The sequence below is a fragment of the Hyla sarda genome, chromosome 8, assembly GCF_029499605.1.
Source record: "Hyla sarda isolate aHylSar1 chromosome 8, aHylSar1.hap1, whole genome shotgun sequence".
Lineage (NCBI taxonomy): Eukaryota > Metazoa > Chordata > Amphibia > Anura > Hylidae > Hyla > Hyla sarda.
Window position 1 is genome coordinate 22,414,364 of NC_079196.1, and position 21,588 is coordinate 22,435,951.

General features: G+C 42.6%; 2 protein-coding genes across 2 annotated transcripts in view; both read right to left on the bottom strand.

Annotated features, from left to right (window-relative positions):
• LOC130285270 (lactase/phlorizin hydrolase-like) overlaps nucleotides 1-21,588 on the bottom strand; it is a 133,690-nt gene that overhangs the window by 62,863 nt on the left and 49,239 nt on the right. The window contains exon 16 of the mRNA XM_056536622.1: nucleotides 17,202-17,438. Coding sequence (XP_056392597.1) covers nucleotides 17,202-17,438 — 237 coding nt within the window. The remainder of the gene's footprint in view (nucleotides 1-17,201; nucleotides 17,439-21,588) is intronic.
• On the bottom strand, nucleotides 1,463-4,961 carry LOC130285114 (protein spinster homolog 1-like). The gene is made up of 2 exons (XM_056536328.1): nucleotides 4,835-4,961; nucleotides 1,463-3,050 (listed from the first exon to the last, which is right to left on the bottom strand). The coding sequence occupies exon 2, from the start codon at nucleotides 3,023-3,025 to the stop codon at nucleotides 1,511-1,513; it is 1,515 nt and encodes a 504-aa protein (XP_056392303.1). The 5' UTR covers nucleotides 3,026-3,050; nucleotides 4,835-4,961; the 3' UTR covers nucleotides 1,463-1,510.

A 21,588-nucleotide genomic window follows, 5' to 3' on the forward strand; every position in this document is an offset into this window, starting at 1 on the left:
GATAATACACAGTGATGGCACAGTACAGAGTTAATACACAGTGATGTCACATTACAGGGATAATACACAGAGTGATGTCACAGTACAGGGATAATACACAGTGATGTCACAGTATAACCATCTCACAGCCGGACCACCATGTAATTTCAGCAGAAAATAAAGCAGGGCCTCATGTTCAAGTTTCGCCTAAGGCCTCACAAAGTCTAGAGCCGCCTCTGGTCGGCCCTACCATGGGACCCGGTGGGACCATAAGTCCCAGGTGGCACTTTTCAGGGGCGGCATTTTGCTGCCCCCTTTTTTTTTGTGCCTAGTAGGTTCATGGCAGGGTTGGCGCCGCCGCTGCTCACTGTTCTAAAGCAGCTGCGGGGTATAATAGCGCAGCGGGCACTTTAGACAGTGAGTCTGCCTCCGGCCGACCGGGGTCTGATGAGGGACGTCGCACAAGTGACGTACTTCTGCAGACCCGCTCAGGAGGACGTCAGTGACGTCATTCGTCAGGCCGCTGCCGGAGAGGAGAAGCGCTGAGAGGAGAAGCGCTGTGCAGGGCAGGTAAGTGTGTCTCTGTGTGTGTCTGTGTCTGTCTGTGTGTTTGGGGGGGCTATGGCTACCTAATGTGAGGAATCTATGCTACCTAATGTGGGGAAACTATGTTACCTAATGTGGGGAATCTGTGCTACCTAATGTGGGGAAAATATGCTACCTAATGTGGGGAAAGTATGCTCCCTAATGTGGTGAAGCTATGCTACCTAATGTGGGGAAACTATGTTACCTAATGTGGGGAATCTGTGCTACCTAATGTGGGGAAACTATGCTACCTAATGTGGGGAAACTATGTTACCTAATGTGAGGAATCTGTGCTACCTAATGTGGGCAAACTATGCTACCTAATGTGGGAAACTATGTTACCTAATGTGGGGAAACTATGTTACCTGATGTGGGGAATCTGTGCTACCTAATGTGGGGAAACTATGCTACCTAATGTGGGGAAACTATGTTACCTAATGTGGGGAATCTGTGCTACCTTTTGTGGGGAAACTATGCTACCTAATGTGGGCAAACTATGCTACCTAATGTGGGCAAACTATGCTACCTAATGTGGGGAAACTGCTACCCAATGTAGGGAATCTATGCTACCTAATGTGGGGAAACTATGCTACCTAATGTGAGGAAACTATGCTACCTAATGTGGGGAATCTATGCTACCTAATGTTGGGAATCTATGCTACCTAATGTGGGGGGCTTGAATGAGCTGCGGCATATGGGAGGCCTTAATAAATAATTAGAAACTTATACAGCAAGTGACACATGGAGGGGGGTGGGGTGCTGAACAATTGATGTTTTGGGGGGGGGGGCACAGGCACACATTCTTTGCACAAGGGCCCTCTGCTGTCTGTGTCCGCCCCTGGGTAGAGAATAAGGGGTAAAGTGGAACATACAACAAATGCAGTTATTTTTTTCTTAATTTTTTTTTAATGAAGTAAACAGGATAAAGGTAAGCAATGACTTTTCCTCAGTCTGAAGCGCGGTCCTCATCGGCAGGAAGCAGTGAGGAGGAGGAGGATGACGGAGGTTCTGATTCCATCTCTGCTTCTTTTTCGTCCCTCTCTATAAATAGGGCCGTGGCCATGAAGAAGGCCCCTCCGATGACTGCCATTATGGTGCAGGTCATGAGGGCATACTCCAGGCTGCGGTATTTCAGAAGAGGGGATTTGGCATATCCTCGTTCGTAGGTGTCAGATATCAGGCCGATGAGGTACGGGCTGCCGGCGTCACCTAGGAGGTGATAGATTGTCATCTGCACGGCCAGGGCTGAAGATCTCCTCCACGGAGTTACTACTTTTAGTATAATGTCAGATATGAGGGTGAAATTTACTGACAGAAGCGTCTCTCCGATGAAGATGAAGATGTTGGTGGCAACGAGGCTGATGTTGCCAAAAGTCAATGCCAACAGAAGAAAAGGGGCGGAGAGCATCATCGCGCATCCACACACAAGCGGGTCCGCCCGTGGGTTGGATTTGCGATATCTTTTACTTATCTCCGTCCCTGCTACAACTCCCAGAATGCCGGAAACGACTGTAACCACACCAAATATTAGGATGTCGTGATAGTCACACGGTTCAGCACGGCAAGGGTCCTTCTCTTGTAGGAGTGTTCGTGCGTGGGTCAGGTATGACGGACCCCATACACCTATGGCTCCCACTATGAAGGATACAGCCGTCGATCCCATGGTGGTTAACATGAAGCTTCGATTTTTAAATAGTTTTTTCAGATCTGTCGCCCATTTGGCAAACTTCTGGGATTTGTTGTTCTTCTTCCCGTTTGTAGTTGTTCTTGGAAGCTCCTTTGTGACCAAAATCATGAAAGCCACAGCTATGAGGCCCAGGCCAGGGGTGACCCGAAACGCCCAGTGCCAATCGCCCCTTGCTGCATCAGTCACTTTGGGCCCGATGATGTATCCTAGTCCGCAGCCTACAGGTATGACGGAGTAAAACACGTTCAGCATGCGGGTCCGCTGGTCACTTGTAAAAAGGTCTGCAATGATGGAGGGGGCGATGGTGCAGAAAGTCGCCTCTCCGGCTCCAACCAGCCCACTCGTCAGCAGGAAGAGCAGGAAGTACCCGTCAGGGATGAATGACAGAGTAAGTGTCATGCTCAGCCAAATGACGACTCCTGCGCAAACAGTATATTTCTTATTACAGTGGTCGCCCAAATATCCGGCAATTGGTGCGACCAGCACGTAGCTTCCAATGAACAATGTATTCAATAAGCCGGACAGACTAGCATTGGTGTCATATGCTTTCTGTATATAAGGCAGCACCCCCGCCACGCTGGAGCGATTTGCATAGATGAGCAAATTAACAAAGGCGAGGATCACTACGGTGATGATGGAACGTGCGGTGGACATCACGCTTAGAGATGGCAGGTTCTGCCTCTCAGGGATATCGCCCTTTTCTACATCCATATCACTATGGTCCTCCATTGCTTCTTCCTCCTCCTTCAGCAATGGATCTTGTGGAGAGGCCATGGTCACAGGTCAGAGCCTGAAAACACTAGAGAGAGAGAGATAAGTGAAGACATTAGACAACATGTCATCATTCCTGTCATTATACAATAGATCCTTCATACAGAGCAGAAATGTCCAGCACAGAACCACAAGATAACACTAAGACCATCGCAGCCTCAGAAGAAGACGCTTCTCTATAAGTGTTTTATATGGAGACGTCTTCCCTGAGGTTACCAATGTCTGATAACCCTGAACCTGTCCGGTCCTAGTAATATCTGATAGCCCTGAACCTGTCCGGTCCTAATAATATCTGATAACCCTGAACCTGCCCGGTCCTATAATATCTGATAACCCTGAACCTGTCCGGTCCTAGTAATATCTGATAACCCTGAACCTGTCCGGTCCTAGTAATATCTGATAACCCTGAACCTGTCCAGTCCTAGTAATATCTGATAACCCTGAACCTGTCCGGTCCTAGTAATATCTGATAACCCTGAACCTGTCCGGTCCTAGTAATATCTATAACCCTGAACCTGTCCGGTCCTAGTAATATCTGATAACCCTGAACCTGTCCGGTCCTAGTAATATCTGATAACCCTGAACCTGTCCGGTCCTAGTAATATCTATAACCCTGAACCTGTCCGGTCCTAGTAATATCTGATAACCCTGAACCTGTCCGGTCCTAGTAATATCTGATAACCCTGAACCTGTCCGGTCCTAGTAATATCTGATAACCCTGAACCTCTCCGGTCCTAGTAATATCTATAACCCTGAACCTGTCCGGTCCTAGTAATATCTGATAACCCTGAACCTCTCCGGTCCTAGTAATATCTGATAACCCTGAACCTGTCCGGTCCTAGTAATATCTGATAACCCTGAACCTGTCCGGTCCTAGTAATATCTGATAACCCTGAACCTGTCCGGTCCTAGTAATATCTGATAACCCTGAACCTGTCCGGTCCTAGTAATATCTGATAACCCTGAACCTGTCCAGTCCTAGTAATATCTGATAACCCTGAACCTGTCCGGTCCTATAATATCTGATAACCCTGAACCTGTCCGGTCCTAGTAATATCTGATAACCCTGAACCTGTCCGGTCCTATAATATCTGATAACCCTGAACCTGTCCGGTCCTAGTAATATCTGATAACCCTGAACCTGTCCGGTCCTATAATATCTGATAACCCTGAAACTGTCCGGTCCTAGTAATATCTGATAACCCTGAATCTGTCCCAGTAATGGTGGATTATAAGGGCTTGGCTGTATGGTCACTGGGCCATGTGAACTTCATACTGTAGATACAATTGGGCTATCCTGCTATATACATTTACTAATAATGAACCTGCCCCACCTCATTGGGATCTATCCGTCCCCTATATGACTTTCTGCCACTAGTTGATTTGAACATTTTCCCTTTCGGAGTACCCGGAGTATTTCTATTGTTAGTACATACAGAATTCTATTATATACTATTATATTTCTGCCCTAATCTTTCTGTCATTCTTTTACTACACCACCAAATCTTTCTCATAGACTTATATCTTTTAGAACTTCATGAATTAGGACTCTTTTTCTTGGGGGCTTTTTTGGGCATAATTGCATTTTAGCAGTTTTGCAAGAAAAAGCTCTGGTCATGATACTATCTGTGCGTTTTATTATGTTTAATGCCTAAGCCATTGAGAAATATGAGAAATATAATTTTTGTTATTTCTTTTGGAAATTAATTTCTTGTTTGTTTTTTTTTGCTAAAAAAAAAAGCAACAACAATAAAAAAAACCTGACAAACAAAAAGCCCTGTGTATGTATGAATAGAAGAGGCTGAGACTTACCTTGTGGTTCTCTCTTCAGACAAGGAACGGTCAAAATCTTGAATTCTCTATCGCAAATAGAAACTCTCTAAGAAACACTTTGCACCACAGGTTGTGAATACAAAACACACTGAAGAGACTGCAGCCGGCGCGCAGCTCTTTGTTCAGCTTACGGTGACATCATCACAAGCATGTGTGACATCACAGGGTTCTAAACCATCTTCAGGTATGTGTATATCTGTATAGTAAATGTGAGTAGCCGTATTAGTCCAGTGACGCAGATTGTAATACCTTTTTTATTGGACTAACAGAATTTTGTAGAGACAAACTTTCGGGATTCCTCCCTGATAATTTATAAAGTCCTTTGATCATTAGTCCTTGTCTATTGGACTTGATAAAGGGAGGAATCCCGAAAGCTTCTCTACAAAATGCTGTTAGTCCAATAAAAAAGGTATTATAAGATACTGCAACATATTTTTTGATTTGTGTATATATATATATATAGTTCCAAGCGTGAGTAGGTGCCTCCAGCTAGAATCGGTGTCCAGGATTCTGCATAAGTAGTTCCAAGGAAAATGCTCTGGCACTCAAGGTATGGTGAAAAAATTAAAACTATTTATTCATCCCAAATGTGCAAAGAGCGACGTTTCAATGGTCTCACACCATCATTATCAAGCCACTTGAAAAATATTTCTCCAGGCCTGCCTAGTATATCCCCGTACTTCACAGTGTCTTCTTAGTTTATATTATTTAATCTTTTGACCTTTTAACCCCACTAGGACCAAGGGCATCCTGGGACTTAAAGGGGTATTCCAGGCCAAAACTTTTTTTTATATATCAACTGGCTCCAGAAAGTTAAACAGATTTGTAAATTACTTCTATTAAAAAAATCTTAATCCTTTCAGTACTTATGAGCTTCTGAAGTTAAGGTTGTTCTTTTCTGTCTAAGTGCTCTCTGATGACACGTGTCTCGGGCAACGCCCAGTTTAGAAGCAAATCCCCATAGCAAACCTCTTCTAAACTGGGCGTTTCCCGAGACAGGTGTCATCAGAGAGCACTTAGACAGAAAAGAACAACCTTAACTTCAGAAGCTCATAAGTACTGAAAGGGTTAAGATTTTTTAATAGAAGTAATTTACAAATCTGTTTAACTTTCTGGAGCCAGTTGATATATATAAAAAAGTTTTTGCCTGGATAACCCCTTTAAGATTGAACCGATTATTATTGATATATGTCATGAATGCATCAACGGTCAGATGGTCAGACGACCAAATGATGACCACATCGTCTACATACCTCCCATACCATGCGAGGCATGTGGAAAATGGATTGGTGTCAGAAAAAATAAACTGCTCCTCCCACACCAAAAAAACAAAAAGCTTAGCCCGAGCTGGTGATGTCTTTGCTCCCATTGAAGCACCCGTGCGCTGCAAATAAAAATTGTTACCAAACATAAAATAATTGTGTTTTAACACAAAATCTACCACCTCAATAATGTAATGTCTCAAATCCACAGAATATTTAGAAAATCTCATCAGTATATCCGAGATAGCTGATAATGGCAGGTTTTTCGGAATACTGGAATAGAGCGATTCAATGTCGCAAGTAAGCCACGACAGAGAATCGCTCCATGTGAATTTAGTTCTTCTGACCAGGAGTTTACTGAAAATTCAGATTGTTCAGATACCACGGACACTAGCGGGGACTCAGAACCGCAATATGTGAACACTCACAAGAATCGCAATGCGAGAAGACAGTCAAAAAACGAGGAAGGCGCGGTGGCAGAAAGCATAGGAAGAAGAGCTTCGGAGCGTAACAAGGACAAACGGAAAAAGTAATAAAAGAGGATTTTCAAGTCATTAACATTTCTGCACAAATCATTACAGATGAAGAAACCTCGGTCCTGTGGAAAGGACTGGGTTTCTCTCCTACACATCATTTTGATGTTTATCGGACAATTTTGGATATAAATAAATTTGTGAGAACTTTAACAGTTAAGAAACATTTTTTTGTGGAAAATGCTGATGAACCATCGGACCCACCTCAACTTTCTATAAACCCTGATTTACCACTAATGCATACGTTAGCAGAACAAATTGCTTTTAGAGACCTCTGTCTCTTTGAAAATAGTGGGATATCAATTTGTGATGAAGTGAATACTGCACATACCTTCTCCACTAAAAACCAAATGTTTTACTCCAAACAGAACAGACCAGCAATTTTTGATTGGTTCCAGGACCTTATCATGAAAGATTTGGTTAATCTACAATCAAAAGTAATGTCCTAATTTGAATAAAAAGGAGGCTGCTGCCATAAAGAAATTAAAGAAAAACAAAAATTTGACGGTAGTATGTATGGACACGGGACTGTATATCAATTTAAATGAAAATCTACTATCTGATGATAAAACTTACCTTAAACTTTGTGGGGATCCCACTGAACCTTTTAAAAAAGATCTGTTGACTCTGTTGGAAGAGGGGAAAGCCAGATCTATTTTGACCCAAAAAGAAGTGGATTATATTTTCGTATCTTCCACTCGCTACCCAAGCTGCATAAGGACCGATTCCCGCCGCCGATGCGTCCGATCGTGGCGGGGATCGGATCCCTTAATGAGCACCTATGCGAGTGGTTGGACTCAGTACTGCAACCTCTGGATATGCAATGCCCAAGTTATATCAAGGACACTAAGCACTTGCTAAAAATCATGGATGAATTCACATGGAGCGATTCTCTGTCGTGGCTTACTTGTGACATTGAATCGCTCTATTCCAGTATTCCGCAAAACCTGGCATTATCAGCTATCTCGGATATACTGATGAGATTTTCTAAATATTCTGTGGATTTGAGACATTACATTATTGAGGTGGTAGATTTTGTGTTAAAACACAATTATTTTATGTTTGGTAACAATTTTTATTTGCAGCGCACGGGTGCTTCAATGGGAGCAAAGTCATCACCAGCTCGGGCTAAGCTTTTTGTTTTTTGGTGGGAGGCGCAGTTTTTCTGACACCAATCCATTTTCCACATGCCTCGCATGGTATGGGAGGTATGTAGACGATGTGTTCATCATTTGGTCGTCTGACCATCTGACCGTTGATGCATTCATGACATATATCAATAATAATCGGTTCAATCTTACGTTTACCCACACATGGTGTAAAAGTGAAACCCCCTTTTTGGATGTCATATTACGTGGCAACCCTGATACAAATAAAATTGAGGTTGATCCTTACAGAAAAAAGATATCAGGCAACACCATCCGAAGGGCGAATTCATGCCATTCCAAACAAACGGTAAGAGCCATACTAGTAGGTGAACTTATACGAATTAAGCGGAACAGTTCTTCCGCCGAGGTGTACCGCAGGGAAGCTGATGCAGCATGCACACGCCTGGCGGCTCAAGGTGACCCTGGATGGCTCTTGAAAAAAGCTCGGTCGAGAGTGGATCCTATGGATCGAAAATCCCTTTTTACAAGTAAGCAACCAACTGAATCACAAGATTGTCCTACATTTGTCACCACGTACAGTCCAGAATTTAATTACATCAAACGCATTGTAATTAAACACTTACTTATCAACAGATCCCACGGTAGGGGAGATTATGAAGTCAGGTGTGAGATTTGCAGAGACGCGGGCACCTACTCTATCCAATCTCCTTGTTCCCAGTATGGTGGACACGGCTACTGTTACCACCCAGTGGATTAGCACCAAGGGCTTCCACAAGTGCGGTAAATCGCGGTGTGAGGTATGTCCCTTTGCTGAAAAATGCCAGAAAATAGAAGGTACGGTGGATGGCAAATGCCATGTCATTCACAACTTTATAAACTGTGATAGCACTTTTGTTGTATATAAAATCATGTGCACACAATAAGGAAAATGTATGAAAACCTGTCCAGAGGAAAAGTTGACCAGTTGCCCATAGCAACCAATCAGATTGCTTCTTTCATTTCTCAGAGGCCTTTTCAAAAATTAAAGAAGCAATCTGATTGGTTGCTATGGGCAACTCAGCACTTTTCCTCTGGACAGGTTTTGATAAATCTCCCCCAATGTCACTTAACATATGTGGGTTCCACCAAAAGGTCCCTTAAAAAACGCATGCAAGAGCACATTAGACATGCTGCTGGCCCTTTAAGCTCGAACATTTCTAACATATCTAAACATTTTCTAATATGTCATAATTCAGACACCACTTCCCTCAGGTTCTCAGGCATTGAGAAGGTGAAGCTAAATAAAAGGGGAGGTGACCATATTCGATCCCTCCACATTAGGGAAATCATGTGGATTTATCTTTTGAATTGCATTCAACCCCATGATCTAAATAGCAAAACAGATTTAATATTACATTACTGATATGTCTCCGAATAATTTATCTGTGTTTGGTCCCATGTTTTTGTTTTAATCACGCGCACATGTGATGTGGACCTGTCCCTCCCCTTCCTGTGGGAATGGGGAAAATGCCCTGGAGTATATAAGGGTGCCTCATTTGAGGATCTACAGGCTATGAGTAAGGATCGATAGATCAGAAACGCGTCAGCCATGCTTGGGACCCCCCTCTGTTTGTGCAATATTTCATATTTTTGATATGTTCACGGTTTGTCTGCCACCGTGAAGGCTTTTAAGGAAGAACCCTGAATAAAGACGGACGTTTTACTTCTACTTGCTGGCTTTTTTAGTATTTTATTTTAGTTTTATCCACTGTGCCAGGGATGAAAATTATTCCAAAAGAAACTAACTCAACTGTCTATGCTCCCCCGTTGCTCCAATATTGGTGTCCCGTTCTCTGTTCGCCGCCTTCTGCTTTTCCTGCAGGTCAGGGAATCACGGTGCGCTCAGTGTCATCATTGTTTCAGCACCAGTTTTACAAATCAGTGTGCCTCCAGTGTTACACCAGTGTTTACAAATAAGTGTGCCTCCAGCTGTTGCAAAACTATAACTTCCAGCATGCCTTGACAGCTAGAGACTGTTCGGGAATGCTGGGAGTTGTAGTTTTGGACTACCTGGAGAGACACTGTTTTGAAAACACTGATTTAGTCAGTATTTTCCAACCTGGGGACTTCCAGCTGTTGCAAAACTACAACTCCCAGCATTCCCCTGACAGTCTTTAGCTGTCCAGGCATGCTGGGAGTTATAGTTCTGCAACAGCTGGAGACACTCAGGTTTGGTAGGTAGGTCCTTAGTCCATTGTTTTCCAACCTGTGTGCCTTCAGCTGTTGAAAAACTCTAACTCCCAGCTTAAGACTGTCCGAGCATGCTGGGAGTTGTAGTTTTGCAACAGCTGGAGGCTCCTAGGTTGGGAAACACTAAGTACGGCAGTGTTTTCGAAACATTGTCTCTCCATCTGTTGCAAAACTACAACTCCCAGCATGCTCGGACAGTCTTAAGCTGGAAGTTAGAGTTTTGCAGCAGAAGGTGGCATTTTGGTGGGTAGTTTGGCCCTTAGTCCAGTGTTTCCCAACCTGAGTGCCTCCAGCTGTTGCAAAACTACAACTCCCAGCATGCCCAAACAGCCAAAGCCTGTTTGGAAAACACTGGACTAAGGGCCTACCTACCAAATGTAACGGGGCCACCCACCTACCAACCAAACATATACCTGCCTACCTACCAACCAAACATATTACCTACCTAGCAAATGTTTTTCCTGCCTACCTAACAAACGTATACCGTATATACTCGAGTATAAGCCGAGTTTTTCAGCACGATTTTTCGTGCTGAAAACACCCCCCTCGGCTTATACTCGAGTGAACTCTCCGCCCTCAGTGGTCTTCAACCTGCGCACCTCCAGAGGTTTCAAAACTACAACTCCCAGCAAGCCCGGACAGCCGATGGCTGCCCGCGCTTGCTGGGAGTTGTAGTTTTGAAACATCTGGAGGTCCGCAGGTTGAAGACCACTGTATCAGACATTGACAAGCGGTGGTGATGATGACAAGGGGATGATGAAGGGGGGTGTGGGATGATGACAGGGGGATGATGAAGGGGGGGTGTGGGATGATGACAGGGGGATGATGACAAGGGGATGATGACAAGGGGATGATGAAGGGGGGGTGTGGGATGATGACAAGGGGATGATGACAAGGGGATGATGAAGGGGGGGTGTGGGATGATGACAAGGGGATGATGACAAGGGGATGATGACAAGGGGATGATGAAGGGGGGGTGTGGGATGATGACAAGGGGATGATGACAAGGGGATGATGAAGGGTGTGTGTGGGATGATGACAAGGGGATGATGAAGGGGGGTGGGGATGATGACAAGGGGATGATGAAGGGTGTGTGTGGGATGATGACAAGGGGATGATGAAGGGGGTGTGTGGGATGATGACAAGGGGATGATGAAGGGGGGTGGGGATGATGACAAGGGGATGATGAAGTGGGGGGGTGTGGGATGATGACAAGGGGATGATGAAGGGGGGGTGTGGGATGATGAAGGGGGGATGATGACAGGCGGTGATGATGAAGGGGGATGATGAAGGGGGGATGATGACAGGGTGATGATGATGAGGGTTTGGATGATGACAGGGGGGATGATGAATTTCCCACCCTAGGCTTATACTCGAGTCAATAACTTTTCCTGGGATTTTGGGGTGAAATTAGGGGCCTCGGCTTATATTTGGGTCGGCTTATACTCGAGTATATATGGTAACCTACCTACCTAGCGGCAAACCTTTTACTTGCCTTCCTACCAACTGAACTTACTACCTGCCTAAATAACTTGCAAACTTACTACTTGCCTACCTACTTAGAGAATGTTCTACTTACCTAATTTACTACTTGCAAACGTACTACCTGCTTACCTAGCAAACATATTACCTGGGTGGGGGTGGGGGGCCCAGGCATATTCTTTGCACAGGGGCCCTCTGTTGTCTGTGTCCGCCCCTGCCTATGTGTGCACGTCCCTGGCTGCCGCTGCACATCTGAGACGGCCGAGTCTCTAGCAGCCCACCCTCTGCCCAGGTACTGGGACTCGTCCTGCGATCAGCGCAATCTACAGAAGGTACCCATTCTGATTACACTTTTAAAGCGCTGTTCTTTTTGAACGTAACACTGCCGCTGCACAATTGGGAGACGGCTGTGTCTCCAGCAGCGAGCCCTCTGCATAGAGGATCCAGATTTGTTACATTCTAAAGTCAATTGATACAATTGCCACTAACTATCTTTGCACAAATCGCTCCATTCTTTATTCAAGACATTTACTATTTATTCTAACTTGATACAAAATAATTGTGGAAATAGCGAACCAAGACTATCAGAGAAATCACTGCATTTTTACAAATTGCTAAACCATTGCTTTCATTCCTATAGATGTGTGGACCCTTATTTAAAGGATTATTTTATGTGTTTTAAAAGCCATATTTTATTGTAATAACCCTTGTTATTTGCCATGATTTTAATTTTATTGTATTAACCACTGAACAACCATTTTGTGTTTCCGTTGATTCACAGTTCACAAGTATACTAACTTTATACATTATATACTGAAATAAACATACGTTATCCTAATATTCATGACTCTGAGCCCCAATTTCTTTACTCTATTTCACATTTTTTTGGCACCGTGGGTATAGGTGTTATTTGCTCAGGTTGCCAGGTCAATAGGAGCCTCTCTACCATTCCCAATTCATTAAGGTGTATCCATATAAATGGCCCACCCTGTATATTTGTAATATACATTGATTAAAAAATGTGTATATTTTTGGGTGAAAAAATGTTGTCCCTGCAGCTATTGTCTGTGTGTCTCTATGAGGAGACCAAATACAGGAAGTGAGGGTAGGACAAGCAGGGCTCTGTGCAGACTCCAGGCTTGTCAATCATCCTGATGTGTGAGCTGGGAGCATGTTATAGAGCCTCACTGCACAGAGCCCTGCTTGTCCACCCTCACTTCCTGTATTTGGACTCCTCATAGAGACACACAAACAATAGCTGTAGGGACAAATATATACACATTTTTTTAACCAATATATATGACAAATATATATATATTGGTATTATCTATATTATATAAAAAGTTTTTGTTGACGACAGGTACACTTTAAGTCACAAAGATGTAGTTTTTATGCAGATTACTGGGAACTGGAACAGTAGAAACACTGTGATAGCCTGGGGGGTTTGTGTAGGAAGTGTAGCTGGGCGGTTACTAAAGGGTGCTTGTTAACCCTTTCTATTTGTGACGCCAGGGTGAGGGCTCCTCTGTAATGCTTGTCCTACCGCCACCCTTCCCAAGAGCGATAGGGAGGTATAGAATTATCGAATGTCCACAACCGGAGAGTTTGCTGAAAACAGTTGGAACTTTACTGAAGATTTTATGCAAGCTTCATAACAGGAACAGTCTCTACAAATGCAAATTCTCTTGGAGATTGACAAAGGTTGGGACCGTAAGCAACCTTGAGTCCTTAGACTGATATACGCTGTTCCACTGGATTTAGGGGATTAGTTGCGGTCCAGTAGTCACGCTAGCTTTAGCGGGGATCAGTTTAGAACTCACGGTTTAGTTTAGGCTGAGGCCGGTAGGTTTTCTGGCCTAGCGTGTCTTTGAAAGTTACGCAGATCCATCCTGCTACCCTGCGACCCTACCTGAGCGTAGTTACTCTGACTTTGGGGACCACCATACAAGGTACGGTATGCAATACGGTACCGGGACACCACAAAGCAATGAGCAGATACAGATAGAGGCTGCTACTGTGATAGTGTCGGTCACTCACAGACCCTTTCAAGTATCTGACCGTGTTTGCTGCGACTTGTAGTGCAGTCCAATGGTCTGATGTCTGTAGCAGAGCAGGAAGAAACACCCTCACAACTTCAAGCTTATCTGAGGAGTAAGTGGTAATCAGAGCGAGTCTCATGTTGACTGTATTCTATGTTCAGAGGATCTGCTCAGGACCTGTGTTGTGGTGGTCCACTGTGGGACGGAATTGTCACAGCCTGACTAACATGAAGCACTGACCTTCGTGCGTATAACATAGTCCATAGAACTGTTAAGCTTCCTCTTAACACTACCTGACTTCCTTCTACCTGACCTTATACAGTAGACTCTCCCAATAGCGGACACTCAAGGGGAATAAAAAATGGCCCCTATTGAGAGATGTTCCTTATTGGGAAAAAATGTTCAAATTCTTCCTAAATGACAGAATACTGTACTGTACTCACTCCAGAGTGTAATTTCCTATGAAACATGATAAAAAGCAATATTGCAGTAGAATTTCCCAGTGCCATTTTATCTCCCCTTACCCCCTCATGTATGAGTTCACCCCCTCCCTTTTATACCCTATGCCACCTTATTCCCTCCTTGCATTGTTCCAAATTATCCCCCCTTACCCCCTGTGCCACATAATTTCCCCTTGATCCCTCTGTGAAATGGTGTGGTTGCCCAGTACGGGAGGGTGTTGCCCCATACCTACCCTGCCCTGCCCTGTCAGGCAGTGTCCCTTCGTGTCTCCAGGGCCCCCTGCAGTGTTTTCCCCATTGTACATAAGTTATGCATTATACCATGTGATTGTTACCCTGGAGGCATTGGTGACCAGATGACCTGTAGGTGACCAATGGGACTCCCCAGAGACACCCCCATAAAAGGTGGGGTTGAGCTACTATCTCTCTCTTAGTTCCTGCTGAGGTCCAGTGTAGTCAAGTCATCTCGTGTGTGTATCCAGAGCATTGGATGCCTCAAGCCTAGTTTGCAGCCACAGTCAAGTTCAAGTAAGCTAAAAGTCACCGTCTTGTCAGTCAAAGTCATTTGTCTACCCAGCGTGTCCTGCAGTAAATTGTCCCATCTACCTACAAGTCTCAGCAAGCCTGCGAGGTCTCTGTGTCACTGGTCACCTTCTTGGGCCCTGTCTGTACTGCATAGACTGTAACAACTGTCTAACCTCAGTAAAGCTACTGTTGTTTGCAACTTGGCGTCAGTGTCTTCATCGCCCCCCATGCCTAGCCCAGGATCAGCGGTATACCTTTGGGTGGTTAAGGCTAAACCACACCCTGGCGTCACGAATTCAAGGAGTTAATACCTTCTGCCCCTAGGGTTATAACATCTACCCTGCATCACACAGCCCTCTACCACAACTTTTGGCGTCCTACGAACAGGATACGGGTGTGCGCCATATGCCACAAGTCCTCCCCCCTAGTCTGAACTGTGTCCAACAATGTCTGCAAAAAACGCATGCTGCTGCGGCCTAAGTCAGCGCCAGAAAGTGTACGGGACTGTTGTTACTGGAATGTGTTTTAGTCGAGGCGCTTGTGAAATAGAGGGGGAGGTGAAGAAAAGTTTACTGCTTGTTGTTTGGAAAACTGCTAAAGTCGTGAAAAACTATGTGCAAGATTAGAACAGAAGCCATGTTACGTTATCCAGCATTGCCTGTACCTGTAAGGGTTAAAAATGTGCCGGAGAAGCGCGTGAAAATGTCCCGCGCTGGTCAACTGGGAGCACATGGTTCGTGAGCTTTTAACATCTTTTCCCCCCTGGTGTGGTTCTGTTTGGCAACATGATTTCCACGCCCAATCATGTTGCCAAACAGAACCGCACCAGGGGGGAACAGATGTTAAAAGCTCACTCACCATATGCTCCCAGTATGAGACTGGGAGGCTCCCAGGAGGAATAGGGCCCTAATGCAGCTTCCTGCCAATTATATAGGCCTGGGCTAAGAGTGCAGTTGGTACAGCCGGTACTGGGTCACTACATACGCAAATTGCTTAAAGCAAATCACAGAAAAATCTGATGCAAAATCAGATTTTATTTTATTTTTTTTTCAATATTCAGTTAATTCCAAATCAGTTCCGTCATCTGGATTTGGCGCTATACCTGACAATCATAATATATAGTACATGCAGGAATCAGTACTGTACTACAACAATCCCGATGTATAGTCTTATATCCAGTGTCTCCTCTCAGGTCTGATCATCTTCTTATTCTTGACAAATAACAGGAGATGATTTTTTTTCTTATAGTTTATTATCCTCCAGATCATTTGTGTAACAATTTTACATAGTTTTATGGTCACAGCTAAAATAACTCTTCTACCTTTAGTTTTTTACGCAATTTACTGATCAGAACTACAAGCAAAACGATGGTCAAGACGGCGGCAAGTAGGATGGCAAATTCCACATATAAAGCGATCATGGCGTCCGAGGTGGAGATTTTCAGTCCAAGAAAGTCCACTGCTGGAGGGTCCGGGTCTTCTGGGGGTCCTGTGGTGAGGCCGGCTGTGGGTCTGGAAGTTGTACCTGCCAAGGAAAGGAATTCTGGGTAAATGCCTCCTATTATTTACATGTGACGCCAGAAACAAGTATTAAGAAGAGTGTTTAAAGGGGTACTCCGGCCCTAAGACATCTTATCCCCTATCCGAAGGATAGGGGATAAGATGTCTAACTACGGGGGTCCTGCGACTCCGTAGGACCCCCATCACAACTCCTCGCCCATGTGACGCCACCCCCGCCCCCGCTATGCAAGTCTATTGGAGGGGGCGTGGCAGCCCAATTCTAATCCAATTAAAGGGGTACCCCGGTGGAATTTTTTTTTAAATCAACTGGTGCCAGAAAGTTATACAGATTTATAATCCTTCCAGTACTTACCAGCTGCTGTATGCTCCAGAGGAAGTTCTTTTCTTTTTTGAATTTTTGAATTTATTTTCTGTCGGACCACACCTCTGTCCATGTCAGAAACTGCCAAGAGCAGGAGCAATTCCCCATAGCAAACCTCTCCCGCTTTGGACAGTTCCGGACATGGACAGAGGTGTCAGCAGAGAGCACTGTGGTCAGACAGAAAGGAAATTCAAAAAGAAAAGAACTTCCTCTGGAGCATGCAGCAGCTGATAAGTACTGGAATGATTAAGATTTATAAATAGAAGTATTTTACAAATTTGTTTAACTTCATGGCACCAGTTGATTTGAACTAAAAAAAAAATGTCCACCGGTGTACCCCTTTAACTTCTTCCTTTGATGTGGTTGGAGCAATTGACCTACATATTATTCACTTGACCTAGTTTTCAGTCAAGAAGCCAAGAGCTTTCAGTGCTAGAATTTGAGACTGAGCATGTGTGACCACCAGCAATGTACACATGAGATGGATGTTCTCAGAGGAAATATAAAGAACTGTAGGGGGCGCTGTGACAAGTATGTAACAGCAATATGAGACACAGGAGTGCTTTTTTTTTTATGATTGCAAACTAAAACTTCATTCATGAGACAAACTCTTTCATCCAGTCCTGCATAAATTACTAGTGTGGGAAGGAACACCAACAATTATTTCGCCCAGGTGCCAACCTTGATCCAGACGCGCCACCTACCATAACCAGTAAAAAATCTTGGAAATTTGATGACAGATTGGACTAACACCTAAGCATTATTAATAGTTTTCACTTCCTGTATAAGATTCCTTACTAATGTCCCCTAATCTTTTGCACTCACCTTCAGGTTCTGGAGATAGACAAGGATGAGGCCCATTATCTGGGTCAGGGAAGCCTTTGCACTGAACCACAGATCTGTAGTATTTCACAGACTCTTTAGGGAGGCGAGGCAGATTTGGGTCCGAAAAATTGACATAATACAAACCGAACCGTTCAGAGTAACCTTCTGCCCACTCAAAATTATCCATCAGACTCCAGGCCGAGTATCCACGGAGATCAACACCATCAAACTTTACAGCTTCAGAAGGGAATAATGAGAGAGAGAATTAAAATGTATATCGACAGTATTATAGTAATTACATTTTTCTACATAGAGGGCAGTAGTATAGTAGTATTATAGTAGTTATATTCTTGTACATAGGAGCAGTATTATAGTGGTTATATTCTTGTATATAGGAGCAGTATTACAGTAGTTATTTTCTTGTATATAGGAGCAGTATTATAGTAGTTATATTCTTGTATATAGGTGGCAGTATTATAGTAGTTATATTCTTGTGTATAGGGGCAGTATTATAGTAGTTATATTCTTGTATATAGGAGCAGTATTATAGTAGTTATATTCTTGTATATAGGAGCAGTATTATAGAAGTTATATTCTTGTATATAGGAGCAGTATTATAGTAGTTATATTCTTGTATATAGGGGCAGTATTATAGTAGTTATATTCTTGTATATAGGAGCAGTATTATAGTAGTTATATTCTTGTATATAGGAGCAGTATTATAGTGGTTATATTGTTATATATAGGAGCAGTATTATAGTAGTTATATCCTTGTATATAGGGGCAGTATTATAGTAGTTATATTCTTGTATATAGGAGCAGTATTATAGTAGTTATATTCTTGTATATAGGAGCAGTATTATAGTAGTTATATTCTTGTATATGGGAGCAGTATTATAGCAGTTATATTCTTGTATATAGGAGCAGTATTATAGTAGTTATATTCTTGTATATAGGGAGCAGTATTGTAGTAGTTATATTCTTGTACATAGGAGCAGTATTATAGTGGTTATATTCTTGTATATAGGAGCAGTATTACAGTAGTTATTTTCTTGTATATAGGAGCAGTATTATAGTAGTTATATTCTTGTATATAGGTGGCAGTATTATAGCAGTTATATTCTTGTATATAGGGGCAGTATTATAGTAGTTATATTCTTGTATATAGGAGCAGTATTATTGTGGTTATATTCTTGTATAAAGGAGCAGTATTATAGTAGTTATATTCTTGTATATAGGAGCAGTATTATAGTAGTTATATTCTTGTATATAGGGGCAGTATTATAGTAGTTATATTCTTGTATATAGGAGCAGTATTATAGTGGTTATATTCTTGTATATAGGAGCAGTATTATAGTAGTTATATTCTTGTATATAGGAGCAGTATTATAGTAGATATATTCTTGTATATAGGAGCAGTATTATAGTAGTTATATTCTTGTATATAGGAGTAGTATTATAGTAGATATATTCTTGTATATAGGGGCAGTATTATAGTGGTTATATTCTTGTATATAGGAGACAGTATTATAGTAGTTATATTCTTGTATATAGGAGCAGTATTATAGTAGTTATATTCTTGTATATAGGAGCAGTATTATAGAAGTTATATTCTTGTATATAGGAGCAGTATTATAGTAGTTATATTCTTGTATATAGGAGCAGTATTATAATAGTTATATTCTTGTACATAGGAACAGTATTATAGTAGTTATATTCTTGTATATAGGAGCAGTATTATAGTAGTTATATTCTTGTATATAGGAGCAGTATTATAGAAGTTATATTCTTGTATATAGGAGCAGTATTATAGTAGTTATATTCTTTTATATAGGAGCAGTATTATAGTAGGTATATTCTTGTATATAGGAGCAGTATTATAGTAGTTATATTCTTGTATATAGGAGCAGTATTATAGTAGTTATATTCTTCTATATCGGAGCAGTATTATAGTAGTTATATTCTTGTATATAGGAACAGTATTATAGTAGTTATATTCTTGTATATAGGAGTAGTATTATAGTAGTTATATTCTTGTATATAGGAGCAGTATTATAGTAGTTATATTCTTCTATATCGGAGCAGTATTATAGTAGTTATATTCTTGTATATAGGAACAGTATTATAGTAGTTATATTCTTGTATATAGGAGTAGTATTATAGTAGTTATATTCTTGTATATAGGAGTAGTATTGCACAAAATGAATTACCGCTCACCACACCCGCAGCTGCTCCTGAGTTCGTGCTGCGGACACGCCGGTTCCGCCTCCGGCTCACACAATTGACAGCAAAGAAGATAGTCCGGCACAGAACTGTAGTATGCAGGTAAAAACTCAGAATTTTATTTCAGCAGGACGCAGTACACAGAAGCCTTCTGTGTACTGCGTCCTGCTGAAATAAAATTCTGAGTTTTTACCTGCATACTACAGTTCTGTGCCGGACTATCTTCTTTGCTGTCATAGGAGTAGTATTATAGTAGTTATATTCTTGCATATAGGAGAAGTATTATAGTAGTTATATTCTTGTATATAGGAGTAGTATTATAGTAGTTATATTCTTGTATATAGGAGTAGTATTATAGTAGTTATATTCTTGTATATAGGAGACAGTATTATAGTAGTTATATTCTTGTATATAGGAGGCAGTATTATAGTAGTTGTATTCTTGTATATAGGAGTAGTATTATAGTAGTTATATTCTTGTATATAGGAGTAGTATTATAGTAGATATATTCTTGTATATAGGGGCAGTATTATAGTGGTTATATTCTTGTATATAGGAGACAGTATTATAGTAGTTATATTCTTGTATATAGGAGGCAGTATTATAGTAGTTATATTCTTGTATATAGGAGCAGTATTATAGTAGTTATATTCTTGTATATAGGAGGCAGTATTATAGTAGTTATATTCTTGTATATTGGAGAAAGTATTATAGTAGTTATATTCTTGTATATAGGAGACTATTATAGTAGTTATATTCTTGTATATAGGAGACAATATTATAGTAGTTATATTCTTGCATATAGGAGTAGTATTATAGTAGTAATATTCTTGTACATAGAAGCAGTATTATAGTAGTTACATTCTTGTACATAGGGAGCAGTATTATAGTAGTTATATTCTTGTATATAAGGGCAGAATTATAGTAAATATATTCTTGCATATTGGAGGCAGTATTATAGTAGTGATATTCTTGTATATAGGAACAGTATTATAGTAGTTACTGTAGGAGCAGTTTTATAGTAGTTGTATTCTTGTACATAGGGGGCAGTATTATAGTAGTTATATTCTTGTATATGAGAGCAGTATTATAGTAGTTATATTCTTGTATATAGGAGCAGTATTATAGTAGTTATATTATTGTATATAGGAGCAGTATTATAATAGTTATATTCTTGTATATAGGGGCAGTATTATAGTAGTTATATTCTTGTATATAGGTGCAGTATTATAGTGGTTGTCACGATGCCGGCTGGCAGGTAGTGGATCCTCTGTGCCAGAGAGGGATTGGCGTGGACCGTGCTAGAGGATCGGTTCTAAGTCACTACTGGTTTTCACCAGAGCCCGCCGCAAAGCGGGATGGTCTTGCTGCGGCGGTAGTGACCAGGTCGTATCCCCTAGCAACGGCTCAACCTCTCTGGCTGCTGAAGATAGGCGCGGTACAAGGGAGTAGACAGAAGCAAGGTCGGACGTAGCAGAAGGTCGGGGCAGGCAGCAAGGATCGTAGTCAGGGGCAACGGCAGGAGGTCTGGAACACAGGCTAGGAACACACAAGGAAACGCTTTCACTGGCACTAAGGCAACAAGATCCGGCGAGGGAGTGAAGGGGAAGTGAGGTGATATAGGGAAGTGCACAGGTGTAAACACTAATTGGAACCACTGCGCCAATCAGCGGCGCAGTGGCCCTTTAAATCGCAAAGACCCGGCGCGCGCGCGCCCTAGGGAGCGGGGCCGCGCGCGCCGGGACAGAACTGACGGAGAGCGAGTCAGGTACGGGAGCCGGGGTGCGCATCGCGAGCGGGCGCTACCCGCATCGCGAATCGCATCCCGGCCAGAGGCGGTATCGCAGCGCCCCGGGTCCGTGGAACCGACCGGAGCGCTGCAGTGAGAGGAGTGTAGCGAGCGCTCCGGGGAGGAGCGGGGACCCGGAGCGCTCGGCGTAACAGTACCCCCCCCCTTGGGTCTCCCCCTCTTCTTGGAGCCTGAGAACCTGAGGACCAGACTTTTGTCCAGGATATTGTCCTCAGGTTCCCAGGACCTCTCTTCTGGACCACAACCCTCCCAATCCACTAAAAAGAAGGTTTTCCCTCTGACCTTTTTAGATGCCAAAATTTCTTTGACGGAGAAGACGTCCGAGGAGCCGGAGACAGGAGTGGGGGGAACAGA

Excerpts from the sequence above, each read along its gene's own strand:
- LOC130285114 (XM_056536328.1), bottom strand. The coding sequence starts at position 3,025 with ATGGCCTCTCCACAAGATCCATTGCTGAAGGAGGAGGAAGAAGCAATG.